The sequence below is a fragment of the Aulonocara stuartgranti genome, assembly GCF_965226115.1.
Source record: "Aulonocara stuartgranti genome assembly, chromosome: 4".
Classification (NCBI taxonomy): Eukaryota; Metazoa; Chordata; class Actinopteri; order Cichliformes; family Cichlidae; genus Aulonocara; species Aulonocara stuartgranti.
In genome coordinates, this window is record NC_138942.1 from 4,367,657 (window position 1) to 4,394,918 (window position 27,262).

The following is a 27,262-nucleotide window of genomic DNA, read 5'->3' on the forward strand; positions in this document are numbered from 1 at the left end:
GTCCCTTTATGTAAACTTTTTAATATAAAAATTGTATTATTTACTCTACATATCAACTACATAATTCTGCATGTATAATATAATAATACGCTTGTATAGTATAACAAAGGTTTTTAATTACATTTTAATGAATTTTATTGGTAGAAAATTCAGTCATGCATGCACACAGTCTGATATTTTTAAAAGAATCACAGTTTATCTGTTAAACTGTTCTTATTATAATACAAATATCACCTTCAACCCATTGGTTTAATTATATTTTTGGTTATTTTATCCAAATATAGTCCACATTACATTTAAAATTGTTTAAATGTACATTGAATGATGTGAGATTTCTCACTTGTACATTGCACACTGTGCGAGTGTAGTTAATTAGAGGTAGAATTACAGTATGTAGTCTAAGGAGCTTGGAAAGAAAAGCGTCTGGACTCCTTAAACTATGAAGACCTGGATGACTGAGAACCTTCACAGACATACAGCATGTAGGTGCCATAGAAGCTGCAGTCAAGTGATGACAAACTCTTTATATCTCTGCTCTGGTTGTTCTTCAACGTACTTCTTTATGTACAAGCAGGAGACATGAGCCTTTAAGTTCTCTTCAACCACAAAGTCCAGCGCAGCCTGTTAAGAAACAAAACAAACATTAAAACTACTCAGAAAAAAATCACGTATGACCTGAAACGAGTTGACTGACACCTGGAGTTTTACCCTCGACAGCAGAGCTGCAACACCATGGCCCCTGTATGTCTCGGGTACGAAGGTCGACATCAGGTCCACCTCCTTCTCCCCAGTGAATCTGTATTTCAGCACCCCACATTCATGGTCCGCTAGAAAGAGGACAGTAATGGCTCCTTATTACAATAATATTAAGCAGATGCTTATAGGAAGAAAAAAAAATTAAAAATCACCACATGATTTTTGTATTTCCTAGATTAAATTATCTCATGCTATTTCATAGAAAGTAATACAGCTCATTTTCTTTCAAATGGGGAATTTGTGAAACTTTCAGCAAAATTAAATCAGTTGGAACAGAAAATACCAAATTCCCATCAAAAACACCTTAATTTAAACCCCAACTTCTCCCCTGCAACTTGTTGTGCTAGGTCTTGACTTAGCAAAGATTTCACCAAAATACATTAGTACAGATCACAATAAGTATGCCGATCTCTTAGCTAAGTGGCACTGAACCCTTTAAAATATATGACATTGATATGGGTTAAAAAGAAGCTGACTTTAACCAAAGAAACCATTAAAACACACATTTTTAAATGGAATTTCGCTGAGCGCTCTGATTGCTACACACAATTTATGTGTGAGAGGGATTTATGTGTGAGAGGGATCCAAATAAACAACTGAAAGAGAAACACATCACACAACACAATATTGAATTTAAAATAATTAATCATCTCAAATGTCCTCCATCAGGCCGCGACGACACCTCGGGCTCTCTTAGAGGCTCTACGCGGGAAGGGGAGCTGCAACTCGGGCTGTGTGCTTACCAGTACTGCTGCCTGCGGTGACCGTGAAGCGCTGGTTACGTCGGTCATGTTCAACCTTTAAACTGCCGGCGGAGCTTAACGTACTGAAGGCGGTCTGAGAGGATTTCAGTCCGTGACTCAGTGTACAGACTCTGGAAAGTATTCTAAAAGCCATTTATTTTAAAAATTAAATTAAATAAACAGCTAAAACACGACAGCGCGTCGACGATCAGGTCTTCTCTGACTTGTCCGCCAGAGTGCGCCATGAGGCAGGAGTTAATCATTAAATTCCTTTGACCTTCAAAACAAAATAATGGGATTCATAGGATATTCATTTCACTGAAAACTGTCATATCAGAACAGTAATCCTAGTATTTTTTATAATTATTGGTTCCATTTCTGTAACTCTCTACTGAGAGACATTATAAGAGAGAAATTTGGCACTGAAAGAACCACAAGTTGACATCTGTGGTTGGGAACAGAGTTTATAAAATGATTTTTAAGAATAATTGTTCCATGCATGAAGTTTTTATGTCCCACAATTGAAATTCAAGTTAAAATTAATTTCGATTTTTCTTCAAAATAACTGTTCAATTAAGAGCCCAGAGGTGTTTCAAGATGATTGATTTATTTAACCCAGTGATTTTATTTCAAAGAGCACCTCGGACAAAAGCAGCCAGGATATATTTATATAGCTGTGTGTTTCTTCACAGTCATAAATTTCATGACCATGAAACATCCCTAACTATTTCGATCATAAACATGAACCCAAATATGAAAATATTTCTGTATCTTATTTCCAAGCGTTCTGTTAAAGCTCAATAACATCTTTCATGTAAAAGCTGTTTGTAAATGTATCTGTTAATTTGAATCAAGTAAGTACAAACATTTCCAAAGTGTGGCGTAAATTATAGAGCAGTAAATACATATATATATATATGTATATGTATAAACATATATATCTATATCTATAGATATAGATACAATTTTAAGTTCTCTGTGAGATTTAGTCAGTAAGGTATGGAAGCTGGTTTCTTCTTCTTGAAAAAAAAAACGCCACTCTGAAGTTACAAATTTCAAGTTAGTTTCTTGAAATGTCAACTTATTCAGAAATAATTTGAAATTTTGAGCTTTTAGCAAGCTTGTTATTTGTACAGTTTATTTTCAGTGGCAGTAGTGAAAGTAATTATTACACTTCAAACCATGACTCATACAGTAAATGACACATTTCATGATGAATGAATAATGAGTAAATAGTTCATATTTTAATAATATTTCATAGTTAATACTTTGATTATAGTTTAAATACAATAAAAATTCCATTGTCGCCATAATAAGTATTAAATTATGTGGTCATTTTCAGGAAATTCTTTCTAAGATCATGTGAAAATTCCAAACTTGTAAAATAACATTTGTCCATAGTCTTACATATGATCTCGGTGCCAACAATAATATGTTAACAAGCCTTTTTTTTAAAAAAAACAAAAAAAAACAACAACAACCTACAGCAATAGGTCCATAAATTCGGCAACAGATGCAAAATCTCTTCAATACGTCACCTTCTGATAGAACTGCTATGAAAACTAAAGAAGAAGTGAACATTTATAAATATGAGTAAGTGCTGTAAGTCCTGTAACTCCTGATTGTTGAGTTTTAAGGAAACTCTGTTTATTAAAATGAAGAAAATCAATATTTTACACACAAATCTGAGTATAAGACAAAACACTAATCCACAGGCTGGATTTACCCACTTAGGAGCTCAGAGGCAAACATTTGTTGTTGGACCCCTGTTGGCCCCCACTCTGTGTGGCAGCTTCATGATTCATGAAAATCATATCGCTGATTTTCCCACAATTCAATTAAACCAACAGCAACAGATAATGTGATGTGGATTAAATCTGGAACTGATGCGCCATGCGCACGAACATCAAATGATCATTAAAATATCTTTGACTTCCACTGATTTGTTAAAAACCTCATGTCATGTGTCCCATCATCCCGGTGCTGAGGCAGTATCTACATCTCAGCGGCGATGGCGGCGTTCTTCACCCCTGCACCAATCACAGCAAAGAACACATTTGGGAAAAAGGACCTGGCGTAAATGGCCATCTTAGGGAGCGAGGGAGCAATCACCACCTCTTTCCTCTTATTGTTTAAAGTCTTCACAATCTCCGCGGCGGCTTCATCAGGAGAAACGCCGAGGGGCTTCTTAGTGTACAACACTGCAGTGAGCCGACAGGAAGAGGAAATAACACTCAGCATTTTCAACAATAAAAGAAGTGTTTGAACATCTGTCTTGCCTCCTCTGAGTTTACTCACACGACCACAGGGATTTGGAGGTGGCTGGGGCTCCAGACGCAGAGCAGCTGATGAAGTTGTGGCTGATGGTGCTGACGGAGATGCCGTACTCCTCCACCTCCGCTCTCAGGCAGTCAAAGAAGGCCTGAACAGCGTGTTTAGAGGCTGCGTCTAAGATACAGAGTGAAACCTGTCATCATCTTCTCTGAGGAAACAGCAGGAATAATCTAAACTTGTTTTCTAATCTAATCTAAACTCTGCACTGGAATTTTAAAATGTTTACATTCAAATTTTTAAATATCGTCTTTGAAGGAGTCTGAAAACTTTGATAATGGATTGTTTTAAGTCATTTTTAATAAATATATAAAAAAAAGTCCAAATCTGAATACTTGCTGCTTAATGCTAAGTGTTAATGGTAACTCAATGTTAGCGTTAGGCTAACATTAGTTATTTAAAATGAACTTTCTTCATACCAATTTGAATTTTTTTCAATAAAATAATATTTTTCAAATATATATAATTTTTAGTAACTTAGATATTTTTTTCATATTTTTTTGTGTTTATGTGCAATATTGAGAAAAACTATTGGCAGAAAAATAGAGAAAATAACACATCACCATTTCTTGCATTTAGCTACTAAGATTATTATTAATTCTGCTGTTACCAAATATCAAAGAAATGAGTAATTAGAACTGTTGATTCTTGTCAAAAATCTCGAGTTTGCTTTGTAACTGATCAGAAACAAAATACAGACTGAACTAACGTTTCTGTTGTTTCCACAGAAACAGTTTAAGCAGTTTTACAACAGATTACCTCAACATACAGCAAATGAGTTCACCATAAACTAAAACCAGTTTTTGTAATACGAACATTATGCAGACTGAAGTTATCTGATGTTTCATGAAAAAGGGAATTTAAAAACTCACAGGTACTGCGAAAAGGCACAGCTAGTCTCCCTTGGATGCTGTTAACCAGCAGCAGGTGACCACTTCTCCTGGAGATCATGGAGGCCAGCACGCCTGAAAGAGAAATTCAGCCTTCATCGTCTCACCCTTAGAAGGTCAAAGTTGAACATGTTCCCATCATCTACCTTTAGCCAGAGTGACGGGCCCAAAGTAGTTGTTGTCCATCAGCAGTTTGTCCACCTCCAGAGACACAGTCTGTGCTGGAGCTTTCACCTTCATGCTGCTGTTAAAGATAATAATATCCAGGCACCCATAACAGTCCAGGATCTCTGCGATTGCCTCAGGCATGCTGTCCGTATCTCCAAAATCCAGCAGCACCAACTTAGGAGGAAACGTCTGAAGAGGAGAAACAGCAGAGGAGGTCTGCATGGCAGCAAAGTGCTGTATGGTGACTACATCTCATTTACTTTCACTTGTAATGCAGTACTTATGATTTGAGCAATTAAAATCTGTTTATTATTAGTAGTAATAGTAATAGCAGTAATAATAGCTAACATGCTGAAAAACACAGAATTTACATAAATGTGCAGAGACAGAAATAATATAATTAATTGTTTGTGTTTCATACACAAAAGTCTTTAGAAGAACAAATGTGGAAGGTTTTGAGTTTTTCTTGACGGGTGTGGTGCTACGGTGAATTTCAGTGTAGCATCATGTGTGACATTTGCACGGTGGGCTCTACGTGACCTGCAGCAACATTAGTGGCTGTTCTATAAAGCCAAATAGTGGTCACAGGAAGTGATGTGACAGCAGAACAACAGCCAATTTATATTCGAGTCTTCTTAATTCCTGTTGTGTAAGTGGAAGAATTTTTTTTCTTATTGACAAAATGCACTGAAGTGTTGGCTTCATGTTATCATTCTTTACGCTAAGAATATCATGTCAGGATTTTGTGCCTGATTTGTGGTTTTAATTTTGGGATTTTTGTGTGGTGATGTTTTGAGATTTGTATTCTTATAAGTTGTTTCCTGGTTGGTTTCTTTATGTTTGTATTCACATGTTTGAGTTTTGTTCTCTTCTTGGTTGTGGTTTTGTTTTTATGTAATTACTTGAGTTTCTGTTTATCCTGCCTCCCCTGTGCCCCAGTGATTTGTTTATTCCCTGTTTTACTTCCTGTTTTATTTTGGTAGTTTTTGTGCTGTCTGTCTTTAGCTTTACTGTCTTTATCTTGTTATCCCTTGATTTTCCACCTGTATTCAGTCTTTGTATATTCATAACTGTTGTCTTCACTGTCTGCTCTACCTCTTTTTCCCCAGTAAATTCTTAGTGTTTTCCTAGTTTTCCTGATGCTGTAGTTATCTATGATATTCAGTTCAGTTTCTGTTTCAATTTTATTTTTATAGCACATTTAAAAGTCTCAGGTACATCAAAGTGTTTCACAGACAAGCCGCATTTGCGGGGTTACAGCAGTAAAGGAGCAGGAAAATACAATTATCAGCAAAAGATATACAGTTATAAGATGGTGACGTGGCAACAAGCATGAACCAGGGAAAAGTTAAAAACCAAGTTGTTTGGAAGGCAAGCTTAAACAGGTGGGTTTTTAAACGTGATTTAAAGGATTGGATGGATTCCGACGCACGGACATCAATCGGCAAACTGTTCCAGAGTTTTGGGCAAAAGCAAAAGCACGATCCCCCCTACTCCTCCGTCGAGACATTGGTTGCATTAAGAGCCCCTGGTTAGAGGATCTGAGTGCTCTCGTGGGGATGTATAGGTCAAGGAGGTCGATTAAGTAGCTGGGTGCCAATTTATTTAAAATTTTAAAAGTGTATAAAAGGATTTTAAAAACCATACGGTATTTGACGGGGAGCCAATGAAGGTTGGCGAGGGTTAGCCTGATAAGAGGGATGAATTCATTAGAAGTGAGATGCAGGGTCCTATAGTGTTCAGGGCATTTTTGATAATGCGAGAGGGAAGCACATCGTGACGAGAGTTAGAGCTTTTCGATTGGCCTATTAAGGGTCAGAAAAGATACAGGTTCTAGGACCGTTGAGGGTTCATATTATCTATGAAGCTTTGATAAAAGAGCTTGAAGCTCATGAAACATCAAGTCTTCATGCACATCTGTCGCTTCACTTTGATCTTTTCAGTCAAACCCTTAATTAGGATCCGATTAAGGTGATTTTCACATAATGTGATTATATGAAAAACGGGTGTCTCATACTCAGAAGCTCTCTGGCTTTGTTGCATTCAAACATTTAAGTCATTATTTCACACTGCAAACTCTGATTATACTGAACAGCAAAAACTCTGAAATTACTCTTTTTATGTGGAGCCTAGTAATTCTGAAAAGGTGGTTCAAGTTAATTCAAAAATGTTTCATCATCTTAAAAGGGAAGAAAATGTAAGTTTTCACTTCTTCATTTTTTAAATTACTTTGACATTTACAATCCACCAAAGACCCTAAGAGCAGCTCCACCAGCAAAAAATGCAGCCTGGTAATAAATGCCAGTGAAAAGGAAGCTTTACTGCACATTATTAGTGATTACATCTTTTACAGTGTTCTGATTCAATATATTGCCCAAAGGATTTTTCTCGTCTGACATCCCATTGTTAATCCACAGAGTTTACTGAGATGTTGGGCCAGTCTTTGCAACCACAACAGCTTCAACTCTTCTGGGACGGCGTTCCACAAGGTTTAGAATTGTTTCTGGGAATTTTTGACTATGCTTCAAGAGGCCCATTTGTGAAGTCAGACACTGATGTCGGACGAGAAGGCTTGCGTCACAGGCTACACTGTAATTCATCTCACAGGTGTTCTGTCAGGTTGAGGTCAGGACTGTGCCAGTCAAGTTCTCCCACACCAAACTTGCTCATCCATTTCACAAGTCTCCAGCACAGACTTGTGGACAGGTGCCCAGCCATGTTGGAACTGGAAGGGGCCATCCCCAAACTGTTTGCACAAAGTTGGGATCACTCTACATGCCTAGGTTTTTTACACCTGTGGTCATGAATGTGATTGGAACACCTGAATTCAATGATTTGGATGGGTGAGTGAATACTTTTGGCAATATAGTGTACTTCACTGAGTACTTTGTCAACGGTCCTTCGGTCTACGAGCTGTTATAATCTCTAATTTCAGTGCTTTTAGACTTACCACTGTTGGATCCGAAGAATTTGCCAAATCATCAGCGAGTTCTTCGAGTTTCTCCCAGTTTTTCCCGCAGAGGATCAGCCTCGCGCCTCCTTTGTGAAACACGCCTGCACACTCTTCACACAACATACAGAACTGCTAAGAAACCAAGTTCAGTTTAAAGATGCTGTGAAAAGGTTCACCTAAAATTACCAAAGTGTGTGTGTGTGTGTGTGTGTGTGTGTGTGTGTGTGTGTGTGTGTTACCTTTTCCAAGCCCAGATAAAGCATCAGTTATAACCACCACCTTGTTGCGTACAGACTTTTTGGACAACAGTCCCATGATTACACCATAGAGGTAGAAAAATCCAGCAGTTAGCAGGACCACGCAGGGCACCAGGAGCACAGTGGTGGTCCACGTCGAGTCCATCTCCTGAAAAATGTTTTAGTTGTAACATGTAGGAATGAAATTAAAGGATGATTCTTTCTAGATATTTGATATATGTCAAACGTTTGACATTTTGTTGACAAAATGTTGAGGAAACACAGACACACCTCTAACACAGCGTGGGAAACTGTTAGTCTAGCCGAGAAAAATCAGTCCTCTAATGACCTCGGTTGGCAGTCAGTACAATTACCAAAGTGTAAAAATGTAATTCTGCCTTTTTGTCAGGGTTTTGTTCTGCGTCTTAGCAACGACAATGGGACTCCAGCTGCTGTGTGAGCTGTACAGGTGCTGGTAGGTGCTCATTTACAGCCACAAATGCTCTTGAACTCGTGGTCAGGCACAAAAAGCATGTTTCAAGTCTGAAACATGGATTTATGTTTTAAATTGAATATTATTTGAATTTTACTGATGCAGATGAGATGGGATGGAAGTGAGTCATTACATGCGTTTCATACCCAGAAGCTCTCCGGCTCTGTTACATTGGAATCCATCTCACCCTTTACAACCTTTTTTAAGTCTAACTATGTGTTCTTATGACTCTGAAACAAAAACAGAGAAGAGTTTTTAAACCACGTTCTTACACCAGTAATCAAAATAAAGACAAATGAGAGATCATTAATGTCTTTCTTCTGTACAGACAGTATACTTGGATATTTTAATATTTATACACAAGTTCTCATCAACTACTTGATATCAAGTCCAGCTTTTCACACTATTATTTAAAGTCTTTAAACAAATTTGTCTTGTGAATCGTAGGGTTAGAGTTAGGCATTAGGAAATGATGCCAGATCCCTGGATGGGTTACCATATCTGTGATAACCACTAGCCAGTGACCGTCTGACAGTTGGACCTGCTCGTCCTCATCACATCCACTTTTTTTTAAACCAAGATGGCAACGGAGAAAATGCTCATCTCGAGGCTTAAAAACACGACCTCAGAAACCAGTGGATGACGTCACTCTAGGTACATCCATCATTTATACTGTTTATGTAGCGCAAAAGATAAAAATGGCAACAAAAAGATACAAAAAGTTACTACAAAGAGAGAAAAAAACAAGCCTGCAATAAGAGACAAAAATGACAGTAAACACTAGAACACAAAACACAAAAAAATCACAACAGGGGAAAACTAAGAAAGAAAAAACTGCAAAGCAAATGCACAAAAAAGCAATGAAAAGACAAAGTTGCAGGAAAAGAGAAAAATAACAAAGGAACAGATATTTATCCAACCGACGCACACAAAAGGCAACTGCAAAACAAAAAAATATAACAACAGAGAGACACAAAATTAGTTTAAACAAAGAGAAAAAAATGACGAGATAAAACACAATCACAAATATAAAAAAGCAAACAGACACAAGAAAAAAAAAAGTTGTGAAAAGAGACAAAATGACAACAGGTCCAGTGTGAGTCTGGATTACTCTGTACTCAGTCTTTGGTGACTGAGATTGAAAGTACGACAAATGCACAAAAAACAGCAACAAAAAGACACAAAATGACTTCAGTGTAAAGTTACTTGGTGTTTAGTCCACTGGCCACCTCATACCACCATTAACTCTACACATTTCTCATCTGGCAGTGAAGACAGACACTCGCATGTTGTATCCAACCAGGAATTTGAGGATAACCTTTCAGTTAAGGCTCACCATGCCAAGCACTGGCTGTTCGTCCAAGAAGAGTTTTCTAAAAATACACTGCACTAAAAATAGATGCTGTGGCCCTCACAAAGGCTCAGTGTCATCCCGGACTCGCCAGGTTATTCCAAAACAAAGTCGGGAAATAACGGAGCACTTCTCAGTCCCTCTGCCTTCTGAGTCTGCGGTCGAATTTTACATTAAAGCAAAGTTTCCCCACCGTCCTCACATGGTCTCTGCACTTTGCATAACTCACAGCTAGATTATAATGAGCAGCTCATTTCTGAGTGGCTGAGCCACCCAACCTCGACATTTGCAAGGAATTGAATTAGCAGCCACCGCTTACCGCTTCCTGGGCCTCTGCAGGTAGTCGAGTTTAATTCCTCTCCTGAGGAGCTGTAGCTGCTCTGCTCAGCACAGCTCCTGTGACATGACAGCAGCCCAACCGGCCAGGCATTGCAATACTTTAGGATTTGAGCTCTTTTAATAGCAGCACAGCTGAGTCAGTTATTTTCCATGTATGTTGTCAACATGGTATGTTTAGAATGACAGGTGGGGAGGAGATGGGGCTCCTACTGGCTACAGGAGGCTGCCCCTCTTCTGTGACCCATAAATAATTACGCATTGCTGCATAAAACAGCACACATACTGTAAGTATTTCTAAGCATCCCGAGGTCTGTGGTTCTTATCTTGCAGGTTGCATTTTACCTGAAATAAGGGATTCAAATTCAATTTTACTACAACCTACTGAAAACCTACAAATCCCAAATTAATGTTGTGTTAGTGTTTTTACACTAAGGTCAGCGGGTGGACCAGATATGAATTGGCCTATGTGTCTTTAGTATGACACAAGCTCTAACAGAGATGAAATCTGATAACCTGATGTGCTATTTTAAAGATACTGAGTCAAGTTTTGAACCACAATCCTGGTGCTAACAGGACTTTAAAAGCAGCAGACCACCAGGTGGACTCAATAACTTGGCAACTGTGGGGATGAAGAAAAGAAGAAAATGTTGCTCAGTGTTCACTGAAGTCCACGTCAGGTAAGCTATGTCCTAAAAGTCATTCCAAAACAAAGATATGTGTAACATGTTTGAAATGTGCAGAAAATTAATGCACCAAAACGTTAAAAAATTCAGGAGTTCTAACACTGTGTGACATACTTAAGCTGAAAGGACTAAATACCAGCTAGAAATAAAACAGCAGGTAAATAATTTAAAATAATAAAGTAATACTGATAACGGGGAAGATTTAAAACAACAAAAACAATATAAAATGCAATGTTGTTTTTTGTTTTAGGATTTTAATTTCTTCTTTTGCGACCGCTAAATGTTACAATTTTAAACTTCCGCTTGATTTTATTTTGAAGGGCTTGCCGGATGCTGTGAGTCTATCTTGACTCTGAGGAGCTCTTGGATTTTGCGCTGACAGAGCGGACAGGTCGCTTCATCTTTCCCGTCAGACACATCGGAGCCGCCGTATTTTTCTTTTCACAGCAGCGTGACACACATCATGTCGGATTTCGAGGAGTTTGAGAAACAGCTGAGCGAGAATCGACAGGGTGAGTGCTGCCGTCCGTCTGTGCCCCAGTTCGTTCTGCAAGCTAGCAGCGTAGCGCCGGCGCGGACCGTTAGCTCGCTCAGTTGGTTTTATGAATGAATATCGCGACCTGACACCAACTTCAGCGCGTACTTTTCCTCTCTATGACTCAGCTTAGTTGTCTTATCTGTGCGATCATATTTTGATTAGACTTCAGCCTGCTTCTGAAGCTGCTAAATCTGTCACACAGCCCTGGACGCAGTCTGGGTGCCGGTAAGAGCGCACAGTCAATTTTACCTGAGGCAGCAGGAGGCCAAACTCCAGGAAAACCGCGCACCTCTTTATAGTTTTCTCCTGCACCGTGAAGACACCTGCGGGCAGAAATGTAGTAACACGGCACTTTCTGAATCATTTGGTACTGTTTCTGAATTCGGCATCCATTAACAAGTATTGCAACGCGTTATTAACAAATTAATTAAACAAATAATCTTTGAGTGATGGATCGAACAGCATCACTAGGGAAGAAATTAGAAAAGGACAAAAAAATGAAGGAAACAGTTTATTTGTAATTGTTTCAGTAATAATGAGGAGTTGGAGCTGAGCTTAACACATACTTATCATCACTTTATACTTATGTCTGCGTGTATCTGCATATGTAATCCCTACACTAGTTTATTATTTTTAATACTATTTTAAAGCCTATTTCATTTATTATTTATTATCTGTTTTGAAGTTCTGTCAAAATGTCATTTTATTTTATACATTTTAATAATTTAAATTTTAATTTAAATTTAAATTTTTTTCATATTTCATTGGCTAAAATTTTTTTTATTACTTGGATGAATGAAAATTCATTCAAGTCGTGTTAGTCAAAAAAATATATTATTAAAAATATATTATGTTTCACAAGCTCACGTGCCTATGAAAATATACATATATATGTGTGTGTGTGTGTGTGTGTGTGTGTGTGTGTGTGTGTGTGTGTGTGTGTGTATTAAAAATTGTAAAGAAAAGAGTAGAATATTGTTTTGTGATCAGATGTTCCTTCATTTGGTCAGCATATTCCAAGATAATGATGCCAGGATTCGTTGGGCTCAGATTGTGCAAGAGTGGTTCAGTAAGCATGAGACATGATTTTCACACACTTCTTGGCCAATGCAGACTGCACACCCGGTGCCACTGAGAATACTTGGGATAAGCTGGGATAACTTTATGCAGCGGTCCAACTCTCCCATCACTAACATCTTTGAATGATGTCACAGCAGTCAGACTTAACCCAATATCAATTTTGAATCTTTTTAACTTTTTCCCAGCTTCTCCAGTGAATATTTGCTATTATATTCATTCATTTAGGTGTTATTAATCTCTTATAATGCGTAATATACCTGCAATAATAAAAACATGCCAGCGAAGTTAAACAAGGTTTCCAGTCACAAAGAAAGAATAAAATGGGTTGCATTGTTGTATTTTGTCATGTTTCTCAGGTCTTTGTCTGAATTTCTACGAACATTATTGCTAAGGATTGTCTTATTGCATTGGAGTCACACTGGGTTAAATATGTACACTTGGGTTTTAAGGGGTATTTATTATTTTCTTCTTTTTTTTTGGGTTGTATGGAAGCCCCAAACGCAATTTCATTGTTCTTGACAATGACAATAAATAAATAAATACTAAAATACTAAATACTAAATACTAAAATAAAAAGTCAAACAGACCTCGTCCACAGCCTGACATTTAATCAAAGAGCTCCGGTACAGCTGGATCAGATCCACACAGAAAACAAGAATACCTCTTATCGATTTGTTAAAAGGTCTTAAGAACTGTACAGCCAAGAAGAAAGGCCACATTAAACTGCCACTTTTCTCAGAGATATATGATCAGCAACATATCCAAGGGTGTCAGACCCTGCAGGTACTACAGAAAGGAGAATTTCTTTAATTATCAGCGGTGAAAAGGGTAGATCTATTAAATATTTACACCATAATTATGAAGCAATTATCTGTAGAACTCAAAAGATTAAAGAGTTAATGGAATGACATGAAAATAATCAATTCTGCAAAAAGAGGCTGACACCCCCACTCATCTCCAGCAGAGCTGTTTGCACTGTCACATCCACAGTAGTAAATTGTGCTTCTACTGATGGAAAATTACAGCGATATCACAGCCTGTGAGGTTAAAAAACAACCACACCAGGGTTATGAGCTGCTGACCCATTCGGGCAAGTGACGCTGTTTCCACCGATCAAAACGAACCTTCACTAATGGCTACTTTCTTCTTAGAGTCAGTATTTTCACATTAAAAGGCCATTAAACCACCAGACATCATTAACCCTCTGATGTTCAGGACTTCATCAGCAGAGACCCTAACCTTGTGCTGTCTGTCTGAATATGTGTAAAGTCTTTTTTCTCTCAAGTCTTTAAGGTACAAAAGAAATAAGAATTCTGACTGCCATGGATCCACATCTGTTTAAAGTTTGTCCATAACAAGGTCCTTGTTGTCCATCTCCAGAGCAGCAGGTTAGGGCTGGTTGGTCACTGATGGCGATGACACGACAGCCAACTGAATGAGGAAGAAATGAAAACTGTCTGTATCTTTAAATCCAGCCACCGGTCTCAGTATTTGCTCTAGCACTGCTTTAGCTAATGTTTTTCCTCTCTTATACTTTTATATTATCCCCTAAATGTGCTGATAAATTAAGTAATATTCTTTGAAATTAAGCTGCCGGTAAGTAAAAGAGGCCAGTAAAACTCTGATCTACTGGCCTGGATGCTCACTGGGGAAAATTTTTATGTTGAACTCAGAGTTTATTGAAGCTTTCCAATATTCCGGGCAAACTCCTGTGAAACTAGAGATGTCAACTTAGTTTTATTTCCTGGGAACCAGGCTGATCTCAGGTGAGGTGGACGAGTAAAATCATTCGGAGTGTACCTGAAGTAAAGCGGTGTCGGTACAGCCTGAAAACATTTGGTTTTATTGCTCAAAAAAGAAGCGCTGCTGCTCTGTCGTGTTTGTCATCCCGTGTTTTTCCTGACCTCACAGAGCGAGAGAGGGAGCGGCACAAGAAGAGGAGTCGCAGCGGATCTCCCGGACGAGGTGACAAGCATCGCAGCTGGAGCAAAGACCGAGGTAGCCGCAGCCGGGAGAAACGCAGCCGTAGCCGGGACAGGAAGAGCCGGGATCGCCGCAGCTCCTCCCGAGACCACAAGAAGCACAGGTGGAAAACTGCATGGCTTCCTAGGAAGGATGAGTCCGTGTACACCGTGTTTGGTTGTAGATCCTCAGACCATAAACAAAGTGAAAGAAATGTTCATTTTCATTACTGAATGAATGAATTCTGAATTCAATATTTTTGAATTCATAAAGTAGCAAAAGATGTCATTCCAATCACTGTCACATAAAGATACGATACTCTTTATTTACCCCAGAGATTTGGATATTCCTGCAGCCAAAACAGTAAACACAGGGGTGTCAAACATAAGGCTCAGGACGGCCTGGCCAATGAGCTACCAGAACTTTATCTGTAGTTTTACACATTTATTTATCACAATTTAAACCTAAAGAGTTGTATGGAACGCCAGGACGCCATAATGAATTAATTAAATACACCATTAAATAATTTATTAAATTCATTTTGGCACAGTTGACTCCTTCAGGTCTCACCATGAAATAATTTTATCTGTCGACCTCACCCATCAAACCCAGGGGGCGGGGTTAACACTGATGGAGTCAAAACCATTGGTTTGGCCTGGTGGCCATTGTTTTTAGCACACAACAACCGGCATGTTGAAACTAACAGAACTGAACTTTGGAAAAACCCTGTTTGTGTGTCACCAAATACCGTTTTAATATTGTCTGGTCGGTTTGTCAAGATACAGCGTCTTTGCAAAAGTGCTTCGATGATTTCGGAGATGTCTGCCCAGCCCAGTCTCACGGCAAAAACTGATGATGTAATATTTCTGTCCAGGTTGCAGTCTTCATGATGAAGTCTAACAGAGTGAACCATTAAACTTCAGTAAAACTATGCAGTTATGAAACGTAACTTTAACCTCAGCCAAACCGATTCTTTCAGTTGTAAATAAAACAGCGAAGTAAAAATGACCCGACAGACAGAACCTGAGTGAATGAAGTCCAGCGTTTAACCACTGAGAGTTAAAACTCAGGTGAGGTTTCAAAGCTGTGTGCCGGTGATTGGACATCAGCCGCTGATAAAGCTGGTTCGCCTATAAAGTGCTCTGTTGGGAAACAAGCTCCAGCAGCTCTACGCTCGGGAAAAGAACTATATTTACTTATGTTGTGCAGAAAAATGCGCCGACATTGCGTTATATCGAGCACCGGCTGCCCAGTCAAACTGTGACTATCACCAGGTAACGTAGGCGTGTCTCTTGAATTAGCAGCAGGTGTTAAACAGCTGACAGGTGAGGAGGAGGAGGATGCATGAAGGTAAACTGAGGGTCTGTTGAGCTGATCGCTGGTGTCGTGAGAAAAATGTCAGCTCGTTCTTTATGTTACAGAAGCACAGAGACACAAGACCAGGCGGAAAGAGACGATCGTTCGGTGAAAATGAGAATCTGCGAATGCAACATGTGGAACACGGAGAGTGGAATATGTAAACAAACCGGTTAACGTAACACCTCCCCCCACCCCCACCCGTTAAGCTGGAACACGGGGGCTGTGAGCTCGGTGCACTCTGTCAGCTGACTGTTAGCAGAGCTAGTGACATCTCTGAAAACATCTGAGCACTTTTGTGAACATGTTCTATGTTGACAACCTGACCAGACGTGAAGATTCCGCCATGACATTCGCGGCTAAAACACTGTTAAAAGTGTAGCTGGTGACAAAAAAACGGGGTATTCTAAAACTACACCACCACCATTGCTGCCTGTTCATTCTGGGATACCTGGCTGCCCCACACAAGCAATCGATTATCTAGGATCGACTTGTCTTGACTTACTTTGCACGGCAACCAATCAAATGTTAGAGAAGCTGCATGGGCAGTGTTAACCCCGCCCACTTAGTTTGATGGGTGAGGCTGACAGATAAAATTATATCAAGGAGAGAGATGAAGGGGACAAAAGTGCCAAAATGAATTAAATAAATAAATCATTAAATAATTAATTAAAACTGTCAATAATTATTTAAATGTGTTATTAATTAAATATGTCAATAATTAAATGTGTCAATAATTAATTGTGTGTTCACGTAACCACTGAAAGGTTTCACTCAGATGTTTTTGTGTTTTCTGCGTGCAGCCACTCTCCAAGACGAACGAGGAAGAAAAGGACCTGCAAATATTGGGACGTGCCTCCTCCTGGCTTTGAACACATCACACCAATGCAATATAAAGCTATGCAAGGTACCCGACTTGTTCTCTTTGCCTCTTTAGCCTCTAAATCAGACTTCAGCAGAGCTGCAGTGAGTTTCTGCTTCGCGGCTTTGTGCTCCTCAGCTCTCTAACTCATCTGTTCTCCAACACTGAACCCCGATCTGAGCTTTGCTACTTTACATGTGGGCTGGAGAAGTCAGACAGCCTGCCGTAAATCCTGAACCAGCTGAAACAGTCGTGTTTACAGCGCTGTCTGTGTGTTTTTGCTGTTCACTGCCACCAGGGTCCAGTGTAAAAAGAAAATAAAGGAATCGGTTGCTTTGGTTTGTGTTTGTGCTGTTGTTGATCCTTCAGCTCGGCCACGGCTGCAGAGGAGACAGGTTAAAACGCACAAAGAGCTTCTTTGTAACCGGAGTTTAAAAAACGATGAAAACTGTCAGTCTGTGCTTCTCGTTCTGCTTTGCTTGATCTGAACAGGCACTGCTTGGCTTCTTCCTCTTTTCTGCACAGCTGGTCAGCGACAGCGTGAAGTAGGTATGAAGGTTGGATCTGGGATGGCCGATGGAGATGTCTGCTGTTATTATCTAATGCAGGGACGCTGTGAGAGAGCCATGGCGCTCTTTGAGTACTGGTGGTAGTGCTGTCCCTGCTCCAAAAGCCAATCGGCAGCCAAACCAGGAAACATATGAGCATATCATCTCATTCTATAACCCATTAACATGGTCTCTGGTAGCACTCTGATTGGAGGATTCAGAGATGCTTGTGTTAATTTAGACCAAATTATTTTATGTTTTTTGTAGTTTTTTAATCAGATTTGACAGAATCTATGCTCGTGTTTGTTCTGTGATGAGCTCTGAACCACGCTGACACCTTTAAACACTCGCTGTGCTTCATAAAACTACGTGTTTGTTGCTCTGCAGTCTGACTGTGGGATATTATCCCTGAAACACATTAATAGTGGCGTCTGTGTGCAGCTATTTGGCAGCAAACACTGTCCCTCCTTCGTGTTTCCTCAGCGGCCGGCCAGATTCCAACAATAGCTCTGCTGGCAACGTCCACCACTACTGGAGTAGCTGCAGCCCCGACACAAGTGCCCATAGTTGGCAGTCAGATGACGAGACAAGCCAGGCGCCTCTACGTTGGCAACATCCCGTTTGGAGTGACTGAGGTACTCTCGTGGTCGCTGTAGATTCGTACCAAACAGACCTGCTGGTGCGGCGCCTCAGGTTTGATTTCTGTCTCCTCAGGAGTCCATGGCCGAGTTCTTTAACGCCCAGATGCGCCTCGCGGGACTCTCACAAGCCCCGAGTAACCCCGTTCTCGCCGTGCAGATTAACCAGGATAAGAACTTTGCTTTCCTAGAGGTGAGGGTTCATATTACTGTTCAGTGTTTTAGGTTGGTAAAGAATATATAAATAACACTTATATATTTATTATTCGAACTATTTTTAATAAATTATTTTCTGTTGGTAGATAATTAAACTTTCTAAAAAATATTTGTTGTGTGCTTATTATTTATCTACATTTTCATTTGTTTATTTTTTATTGACCGTTGAAATCGCCCGTCCTTCTCACAGTAACATTACGTCATGTTCAGTTCTGAGCACAAGCAGCTTGTCTGAGAGGTCTGAGCTGCTGTCTAGCACTAGTTAACGTGAGGCGCACCGATGTGCTGACTCGCTGCAGGCTCTCACGGCTGCTGCATACATGTGCGTGGTGTCTGCGCAGTTTTGGCTTCTGCTGCGATTCTTCACAGACGAGCCGAAGGTTAAATCTCACCCTCCGTAACGGCTCACTGTAGGATTTATCAGATTCCTGCTGAAGCAGTCGTGTTATTAGAATTGTTCTTTGTTGGCGCTGTGACTCAGTGTGACTTTCTTTCCTAGTTTCGGTCTGTGGATGAGACGACGCAGGCCATGGCCTTCGATGGGATCATTTTCCAGGGTCAGTCGCTCAAGATCAGACGACCTCACGACTATCGGCCGTTACCCGGAATCTCAGAGCAGCCGGCGTTCCACGTCCCAGGTTTGACTCCGATGCTTCCTTCTTCTTCTCTTCAGAGTTATTTAGTGTCATTTAACGTCATTAAATTTAGTTAGAGTTAAAATGACCTGTTCTTACATGAAGCCAGACCTTATTTCCTGACATATACAAGTTCTTTTAATGGTGGATATTCATGTTAGCCAGGATGAGGTTTTAATGAGATCAGTACCGGTATATGTGAGCTAAGACCTCTGCAGGACGTCACAGTGAGCTTCTAGCTCTGCTGTGGCCACTCCTCTGTTTAGTTTCAGTATTGATTTTGGGAGTAGACTAGTTGGGATGAAACAATGACTGATGAAAATGGACGGAGATGAATAAACTTCTTATTATAATTGAGACATCACAGCTTTATCCGAGAAATCCAGTTCAGATCTGATTTAGTTCAGTCTAGATTTGATCTTGATCCCATCTATATCTGACAACACCTGTGATTTCATGAGGCCCAATGAGCACATGGTTAAAGGAAGTCTCAGGGTCTTGGCCCATTTTTCTTTGTCACAGGTCTCCCAAAGCATGTTAGTCCTGCTGCCTGGACGTCCTGGGATGACCTTGTGAGATGGGATTTAGGGTCAAGAACACCACCCCCCCAATCAGACCCCACCTCCCCTTCTGAACAAGCCTGTATTCTACACCACCTCCACATTGGTTTCTTTATTTGCGTTTGAATTACATGTGATGCTTAGTAAATAATCGTGTTAAATAGTCAAGATTACCGTTATTGACTAATCACACAGCCTTAGCATCCCCACACATTCTTTTGATTGAAATCCAATCAGAAGAAAGATAGTTTAAAGGGGCAGGAGCTTGTTGAACTGTGAGTCATGCAAAGCTACTCTACTAGCTGGAAATGAGCAGATTAGATTTTACTTCATGGGTCATTTGTGCTTTGTAAGCTCATATTTGTTTTGTGATTTGTTTGTTCTCTCTTCTCGTGGTTTGTGTAGGCGTCGTCTCCACTGTTGTTCCCGATTCCCCTCATAAACTGTTCATAGGAGGCCTCCCCAACTATCTTAATGACGACCAGGTATTTATCTGAGCGCAGGCTGAACAGCTGCGCTCAGCTTTCCTCACTTTACGCTCACATGAGGTTTTTGTCACCCTGAAACATGCGTAGTATGTTTTACGTTTCACATTTCTTTGTGACGTGAGAAATATATAAAAAAAATATGGTTAGTCTCGAGTAACAAGGCTTCTGATGGAAGTCAAAATAGCTGAAGGGACCGCATGGTGTAAAAGCACAAAATAGAAAACAACACAACATACAGTGCTTGTGCCTGTGTTCCATAATGTCACAGCTTTTATTTTGGTGAATCTCTGATTTTACATTAATCATTAAATATAAGTAAACTCCTTACACCTTTCTCATGCTAAGCTTACTGATTTAAGACAGGTAAGCAAAGTCCAGTATATTTAAAGTGACATGAATTTACTTCTTTGTGGTATTTATTCCAGTGGGTCATTATCAAAGAAAAAGTCCACCTTAAGAAGTTAAAAAAATTCTTCTTCTTTGCCTTTCTGGATTTTTCTGTTGTTTGTTGATTGGTAGGTGCCTTTAACAATATATGTATATATATATATAGCTGCACGGCACTAACGCATTAACTCGCTAACACGTTGACGCCGTGCAGCCCTTGCACGGGGCGATCCGCGTTAACTCGCTAACGGAGATTTGCCGCATTAAGGCGGTTATGGCGTTAACGTCATTTTGACGAGATTAACGCTGACAGCACTAATATATATAAATGCTATATATACTTATATATAAGATTTATATATAAGTTTATATGGAGAATTCCTCTGAATGTTGAGGAGATATCGACTGAAATCGAGCTACAGCTGGGCGTACTTTAGTGCAGTACTAATTCTTACCACCAGATAGTGCAGTTTGTCAATTTAAAATGTAACATTTAAATGTCAGTTTAGCCTCATAATGAAGCAGTTCATCAAATAGGGCATCTCTGCACTAGCTTCCTGCATGTTTCAGAAGTTAAAGTTTTACTTTAATATGAAATGCTGAGCTCTTATGAGCCAGCTCGCAGCCTCAGAGTGTCAGGTGAGGCCTGGCTGTTGGAGTAAAGTGGTTCTGCGATCAGGACCCCTCAGTTTTGGAACAGTGAGACTCATAGATATACAGAAGGATTCATAAAACACCCCATTCAGTTACTAGAATGATAAGAACATTGTTATTTACAGTGGCATCATGGGAAAGGCAAATCTGGAAATAATATCAGAATTTCCCAGAAACATTTCAATACACCCCCTGATTTTAATTAAAATAAGAGTCATTACAAAAAGTACCTTTAAATGCCTTTAAATGGAAATTTAGTGCCTGACTACATACTCACGAAAGGACGTAGAAAGTCAGTAAACAACTCCAGAAACGCTGCAGCAGCTCAAACAAAAGGTGGCCTTTCCCTTTGCTAAAGACTAAAAAAACAGTTTGTTTTGTGCACCTGTACGCAGAGAAACTTAATTCTAACTGTCCATTCTGTCTCATTTAGCCTCAGTTAGTTTGCAGAGCACATGCAGCCTGATGTCTGTGATTCTCTGACTTATTTTTTCTTAATACTTGCAGTCACTGCCACTGCGTTGATACTCACAGCTCTTTCATTTTTGTTCCCCCACTTTGTCCCCAGCTAGGGGCCTGTAAGATCGTTAAGTCTGCGCTCATAATTTGTTCAGTAGTACTCATCTACTGCTGCCATGCCAACATGTAACACAAGGCAAGTAAGACATTCTGGTCCTCACACGGATACACTCCGAGTCCGCAGGTCGCTTACAGGCTACTTTCTTTCTCCCATCATGCTTTTGGAGCGCGTTTAAGATCCAGGGATTGATCATTGAGGTTTGGGGGTTGTGTTGGTGGAGTTTAGTTATTTTTTTTAACACCATCTACTGAATATGGGATTACTATTATATGCATATCTGTTTATATATTTGACCATGTTTGAACACTTCAATCGATTGTCTGTTTTGAAGCTAAAATACCACAAAATTAAGTCATTCCAGCCTCTAAATTATCCATAGACTCCATATTTTACAGTGTTTCCCACAGATCTGAATTCAGTTTGTAGTGGTTGCGCTCGGGAGGAGCCACGCACACACTAAAGGTTACGAATAATCAGTACAAAGTTACAGACACAGATGGTATAAAACATGGATGTAGCCTATTGATCTGAAAGCCAATGTAGAATTCAGTTCAGTTTTATTTATGTTAGGCCAAATCACAACAACAGTTTCCTCAAAGTGTTTTCTATTGTAAGGTAAACCCCCTCTAAAGTTACAATATAACTTTAAGCATGCCTTCTTCGTAAAAGCCTCCAGGGGGCGACTCCTCTCTCCTCCTTTGGTTGGACAGGAGAGTGTCGACTGTATACCTCAGCAACGTTTTCCTAATGACTTTATGGCCTCGGTCACTAATTTCAGGTCTTATAGAACGTTTAGTAAATCATGGTCATGGAAAGAATCAGAAATGAGGATTATGTAGTACTTGCTTGTTGACTCTCCAGGGAGTCTATCATCCAATAGCACAACAGACTCCGACTCCACCATCTTTAACTGCAGCTGGTGACAGTCGTCCTCGTCCTGCTCTGCAGCCTCACAGTAGGTTCTCCAGAGCAGGAGAAGGACCGGTGCTGCCAGGGATAGTTGCAGTGCAGCTGGGTTAGTCCGTTGGACTGCAGGATGATAAACTCCTGGTACAACCTTTTTTCAAGAGTGATTAGAAAGAGACATCAGTGCTGTGCCTCTCCTTTAGCCTCCTGTACTGATGTAGATTTCCAAACAAAACCAGCATGGCAGCTTGCTTGGAGGCTTTCTTGCAGGTTACTAAAACACAGAAAAAACACACAAGCATCTCTGTGTTTATTCTAGTTTTCAGAGGAGTCGTATAACCAGATTAGCTTGATTTGCATAAAGTAGCCCAAATAGTTAATGTAAATGAGGAGGTGCCGACTCCGTGGCTCATCTACCAAAATGCCACCCTGCTTGCATGTATGGTTTATTCATAGATTATGACTAGGAAGCGAGGAATTGTCACTTCCTGTGAGCAGCTGAATGACGTGAAAGGCCGCCATCACAGCTTCCTGCACATCAAGCCAGGCAGCAGCGATTACATTTTCAAAATATAAGCAGCACTATTAAATCAATCCCCAGATATACCTTTACCAGCCCAAAGGAAATTCTATATGTGGGAAACACTGTTTCAGCAAAATGGGGAAATGACTCAAAGCCTGTATTTAATTGATTAACCGACAAAGTGAAATAAGCTGCAGGGTTATTGATCATTCTCAGGACTTTGAACAGTTTTATGTGCTGGTGTTGTTCCTGAGTTTTCCCAGGAAGCAGCGTAGTAGTGAGAAATCTTTACAGTGTAAAATGCTCCAGCAGTGTGTACAGATCAGCCCAGCACCTTACGAGTGACTCACATTCTGCTTCTATGTGTCGTGGTCTTAAACTGCTTTCGAGTCTCAAATGGACATTTAGAATTCACTGAGTAGACAAACACATTCAGCGGTGAGTTCTCCAGCTCAGATCTCGCTCCCGGACTCTTGTTTGCAGGTTAAGGAGCTCCTGACGTCGTTCGGGCCGCTCAAAGCGTTCAACCTGGTGAAGGACAGTGCCACGTCACTGTCGAAAGGTTACGCCTTTTGCGAATACGTAGACATCAGCGCCACCGATCAGGTAACGGTGACGAAGTGTTTTGGTGGGATCTTGAGCTGTGCTGTTTGGCTACAGGTCTGTTTGCTCTTCATCAGGCTGTAGCCGGGCTCAATGGGATGCAGCTGGGCGACAAAAAGCTGATCGTCCAGAGGGCGAGTGTGGGAGCTAAAAACGCCAATCCTGTGAGTACAAGTGGCAACATGAACCTGTGGTCTCATTTTTTGCATCATGTGCACAGTCTGTGTATAAAAGAGGAATGCTGCCAGTCGCTGGTTTTGGATTCTGCACTTTGAGGCCTCAGCTTTAGCGTTTTTATGCTGTGTGTGCGCTGCAGACCTCCATCATAGAGACGCCGGTGACGCTGCAGGTGCCTGGGCTTCAGAGGCTCCAGAACTCTGGCATGCCCACAGAGGTGCTGTGCCTTCTCAATATGGTGATGCCCGAGGAGCTGGTGGACGACGAGGACTACGAGGAGATCCTCGAGGACATCCGCGAGGAGTGCTGCAAGTACGGCACTGTCCGCTCCATCGAGATCCCCAGGCCTGTCGACGGCGTGGAAGTACCCGGCTGCGGAAAGGTGATGTTTATACACTCTGTACATGTCCAGTGAGCCGCCATCGAGGGGGCGTTGGATTTATAGCCAGAAAATATATTATAAAGCGTAAGTAGCATCGATTCTTCGGGACTCACCGGCGCTTTTTCATTTCAGATCTTCGTCGAGTACGTCTCTGCTGCAGACTGTCAGAAAGCCATGCAAGCCCTCACTGGACGCAAGTTTGCCAACAGAGTGGTGGTCACCAAATACTACGACCCCGACATGTACCACAGACACGAGTTCTGAAAGCACAGACACGTCCCTCCTCCTCGTTTTCTGTTTGTGGGCTGGGCGTCAGTCTGCTTCCCTCCTCCTCTGATCGTCGTGATCCTGTCCTTTAGAGACCAGAGCTGGAGCAGTTTTATTGCTGGACTGCAGTGTGTGTGTGTGTGTGTGTGTGTGTGTGTGTGTCTTCAGTACTAAATAACTTCCAGCTTTTGCCTAACACCCAGACTGTGAGTGAACTCATTCTGAACTTAAAAGATACTGTAGTATACATAACATTTGCCGTAGAATGAATGTGACATGTATCTTACCTACACTAATACTGCCTGACAATTTCAGAGTAGCTATCTATCAAGTATGCACTGTACGAGAAAAAAAACAACCGTCAAATGTCTGGATTTTCTTCCTGAGCACAAACGTTCATTTCGGGTTTGAAAAGCCATCGTAATGTTTCTTCCGTGGCTTTGAGAAAAAGAAAGGTGTTCATTTATTTATTTATTTATTTTTCGAGAGTAATATTTCCTGCTATATATGTCACATGTTAATGTTCCTTAAACATATACAGTGCTGTGTGCTGCTTACATAGACCAAATGTTGACTTGTTTCATGTCAGTAAAGCCTGAATGGCGACTTTGTAAATACTGTCAGAGATACATTCGATTGGCGAAACACTAAAAGCTGCTTTAATTCGAGAGTAATCAAAATCAAATTTGAAAAGTTTCAGCTGGAAACTTTTGATCAGACAAAGGGACAGTTGACCCATGGTTAAACCCTCCACCTGAGGGGTGTATGTGATTCTCATTTCTAACTCTGCACCTTTATTCTGGGACTCCACTAAAGCAGCTCTGCATGATTCTGTTCAAAAACACTGTTATTCACTTTCATCCTTTCTGTGAAACACACCATTGTAGATCCTGCGTCTTTAAGACCCCCCCCCCCCCCCCCCCCCCCTTTCCTTCCCAAAAAGCTTACCTTATTCTGATTAGCCAATTTTGGGAAGAATGAAAAAAAAAACATCAAAGTTTTTAAAAAATACAATGTGAGAAGTGCAGACAGCATCTGGGGAATTTTTTTTTTTATCAGATTCGATTTGTGATTCTCCACAAGCAGTTTTAATGTGCCGCTCGTCACTGAAATTAAAGTAAATTTTGATAATGCTTCACAAAAAAAGTGCCCAGAGCAGTTTCAGGATGTCTGCCAAGGTGTGAGGCTATTTTTAGAGGAACTTTGTTAGAGCAACAAATGTGTATTTGGCTGTTGTGATACTTTGTTAGGTTACAGGTAAAAAAACAAAAAACAAAAACGCCTCCTTCTGGCCAAGCTGTGTAGCTCCATCATTATTTGCAGCACTTTTCAGCTTGATTTATTATTGATTACTGATAACTTTGACCTGGGTAAAGATCAGAACTCGTGATCAGTCATGAAAGCTAGCGGTTTTACTAAAACTCGGATACAGAAATATTTTATACGTTGCTGCCTTCATAGGGGATGCAGCAGTGTTTCAGACCTTTAAATACGATTTTTAAATACATTTTAACACGTTTTCTACATTTATTAGAGAGCGATTCCACTTCCTGGTATTCCCAAAGGTGGCTGTAGTTCATCCAGAAGACCAGCAGGGGGCTGAGTGTGACTTTTTCAATGAACTGAATGAATGGAGCCAAACAGCTAATAAAAATGTTTATGTTGTATCTTAGTTTTAGTATTAGTTAGTACCTAGTGTTGATAAAATGTCCTAACTTAAATGGTTAGTTTTTCTTACAGGGAGGCAGATTCGGCTCATAAAATCTTCGCCTTCTGCTGCTTGACTGGGTCTCTTTCTATTAAACAGGAAGTCCATGATTGGGGGACTAGAAGTTAAAATTCAAAAAAGTAATTTTCGCTTCTTCCGTTGTTGGTTTTAATCAGTTTCCACACATCATGTCACTTTCCTGCGTTATTTTTGTGAATAACCTGTTGTAGTGACAGTAAAAAAAAGGTGCAAGGGTTTAACAAAAGGTCGACTGTGTCCGTCTAACCATAAATATTCAGAAATTAATTTTCAAAATCAGACGAAGTAACCATGGTCTTAATTAAAACCACAAAGCAGATGAACACATGCTGAGAAAAGCACCTTTAAGTTGTGTAGATAGCCAACTGAGCATTTTTTAAGCTTTATTGTTTGTGTGCTGCTGTTTTGCATCTGTTGAAGAAAATGTATGAAATTAATTTATTCTGAAGTATCTTAAATCTGCTTAGAAAGTGCAGGCACAAATATGAACTAAGACACCAGAGACTGGAAGGAAAGCCTGTATTTGCACATGCAGCGATGTTCTGTAGGCAAACGTGTATTTTATTGTAATAAACAGAACACATCAGATGGTGATAAACACACTGCTGTATTTTCTACAGTTTTGAATGGTTCAAAGGTTTAAAACATGTTTAGTTTGTACGACTCCCCATCCTTCCACGCCATCGCCTCAAATAAATGCTTGCATCCACCGCCTGGCTGCTGCTGTGATGTTTTTATTTCTGAACTATCTGTGAGATGTATTTGAACATACCCATTAAATAAAGATGAATGATAAGATTATTGATATAATAATTAGTTTCTCCTTAATGTTAACCCTTTATAGATGGATGGAGAGACCAGAGGTCACTCTTTTATGAGCACCTGCTGTGTTTCACTGATTATAATGTTGGCTTAATATATGTGGTGTTAATTTCTGTGTGGTCCTTCACCTCCTTTATTTTCATGAGATAAATTTTACATCCAGCTGCTCTCCCTCTGATTCTAAGTGCTGTAAACATTACAGGTAGAACTTTAGAAAGCAGTCTTTTATTTTGAAAGATTTAAGTTAATGTGATTGCATCACTGCTGTTCTGAACTTGTGTATAGTGTTAGTATCCAAATTATGAGTGTTGGTAAGAACAACAAGTTTTGCTCTGAAGGTCAGTTTCTATATTCAAACTAGATGTAATGTGTCCTTTCATTTCCTGTT

General features: G+C 40.1%; 3 protein-coding genes across 6 annotated transcripts; 1 reads left to right on the plus strand and 2 right to left on the minus strand.

The window, feature by feature from the left end:
* Positions 1 to 50: 50 nt before the first annotated feature.
* Positions 51 to 1,751, minus strand: LOC309704274 (protein NATD1-like). Its single transcript, XM_082529333.1, has 3 exons — positions 1,500 to 1,751; positions 709 to 827; positions 51 to 621 (listed from the first exon to the last, which is right to left on the minus strand). The coding sequence occupies exons 1-3, from the start codon at positions 1,651 to 1,653 to the stop codon at positions 505 to 507; spliced, it is 390 nt and encodes a 129-aa protein (XP_082385459.1). The 5' UTR covers positions 1,654 to 1,751; the 3' UTR covers positions 51 to 504.
* Positions 1,752 to 2,616: 865 nt separating this feature from the next.
* Positions 2,617 to 10,358, minus strand: dhrs7ca (dehydrogenase/reductase (SDR family) member 7Ca). 3 transcript variants are annotated; one of them, XM_082529956.1, is made up of 8 exons: positions 10,241 to 10,358; positions 8,717 to 8,800; positions 8,081 to 8,246; positions 7,839 to 7,951; positions 4,867 to 5,077; positions 4,703 to 4,795; positions 3,798 to 3,947; positions 2,617 to 3,700 (listed from the first exon to the last, which is right to left on the minus strand). In XM_082529956.1, the coding sequence occupies exons 2-8, from the start codon at positions 8,750 to 8,752 to the stop codon at positions 3,495 to 3,497; spliced, it is 975 nt and encodes a 324-aa protein (XP_082386082.1). In that variant the 5' UTR covers positions 8,753 to 8,800; positions 10,241 to 10,358; the 3' UTR covers positions 2,617 to 3,494. The 3 variants fall into 3 exon arrangements, with proteins under 3 accessions (XP_082386082.1, XP_082386084.1, XP_082386083.1); XM_082529958.1 differs by lacking the exon at positions 8,717 to 8,800 and having other exon boundaries at positions 10,241 to 10,357; XM_082529957.1 differs by lacking the exons at positions 8,717 to 8,800; positions 10,241 to 10,358 and adding an exon at positions 9,907 to 10,174.
* Positions 10,359 to 10,892: 534 nt separating this feature from the next.
* Positions 10,893 to 26,762, plus strand: LOC309704636 (splicing factor U2AF 65 kDa subunit-like). Of its 2 annotated transcripts, XM_082529954.1 has the most exons (13): positions 10,893 to 10,937; positions 11,264 to 11,455; positions 14,473 to 14,647; positions 16,683 to 16,786; positions 17,773 to 17,924; positions 18,004 to 18,120; positions 18,643 to 18,781; positions 19,301 to 19,420; positions 19,744 to 19,823; positions 23,360 to 23,482; positions 23,557 to 23,643; positions 23,796 to 24,038; positions 24,171 to 26,762. In XM_082529954.1, exons 2-13 carry the CDS (start codon positions 11,407 to 11,409, stop codon positions 24,300 to 24,302), a joined length of 1,521 nt encoding a protein of 506 aa, XP_082386080.1. In that variant the 5' UTR covers positions 10,893 to 10,937; positions 11,264 to 11,406; the 3' UTR covers positions 24,303 to 26,762. The 2 variants fall into 2 exon arrangements, with proteins under 2 accessions (XP_082386080.1, XP_082386081.1); XM_082529955.1 differs by lacking the exon at positions 19,301 to 19,420.
* The last annotated feature ends 500 nt before the right edge of the window (positions 26,763 to 27,262 follow it).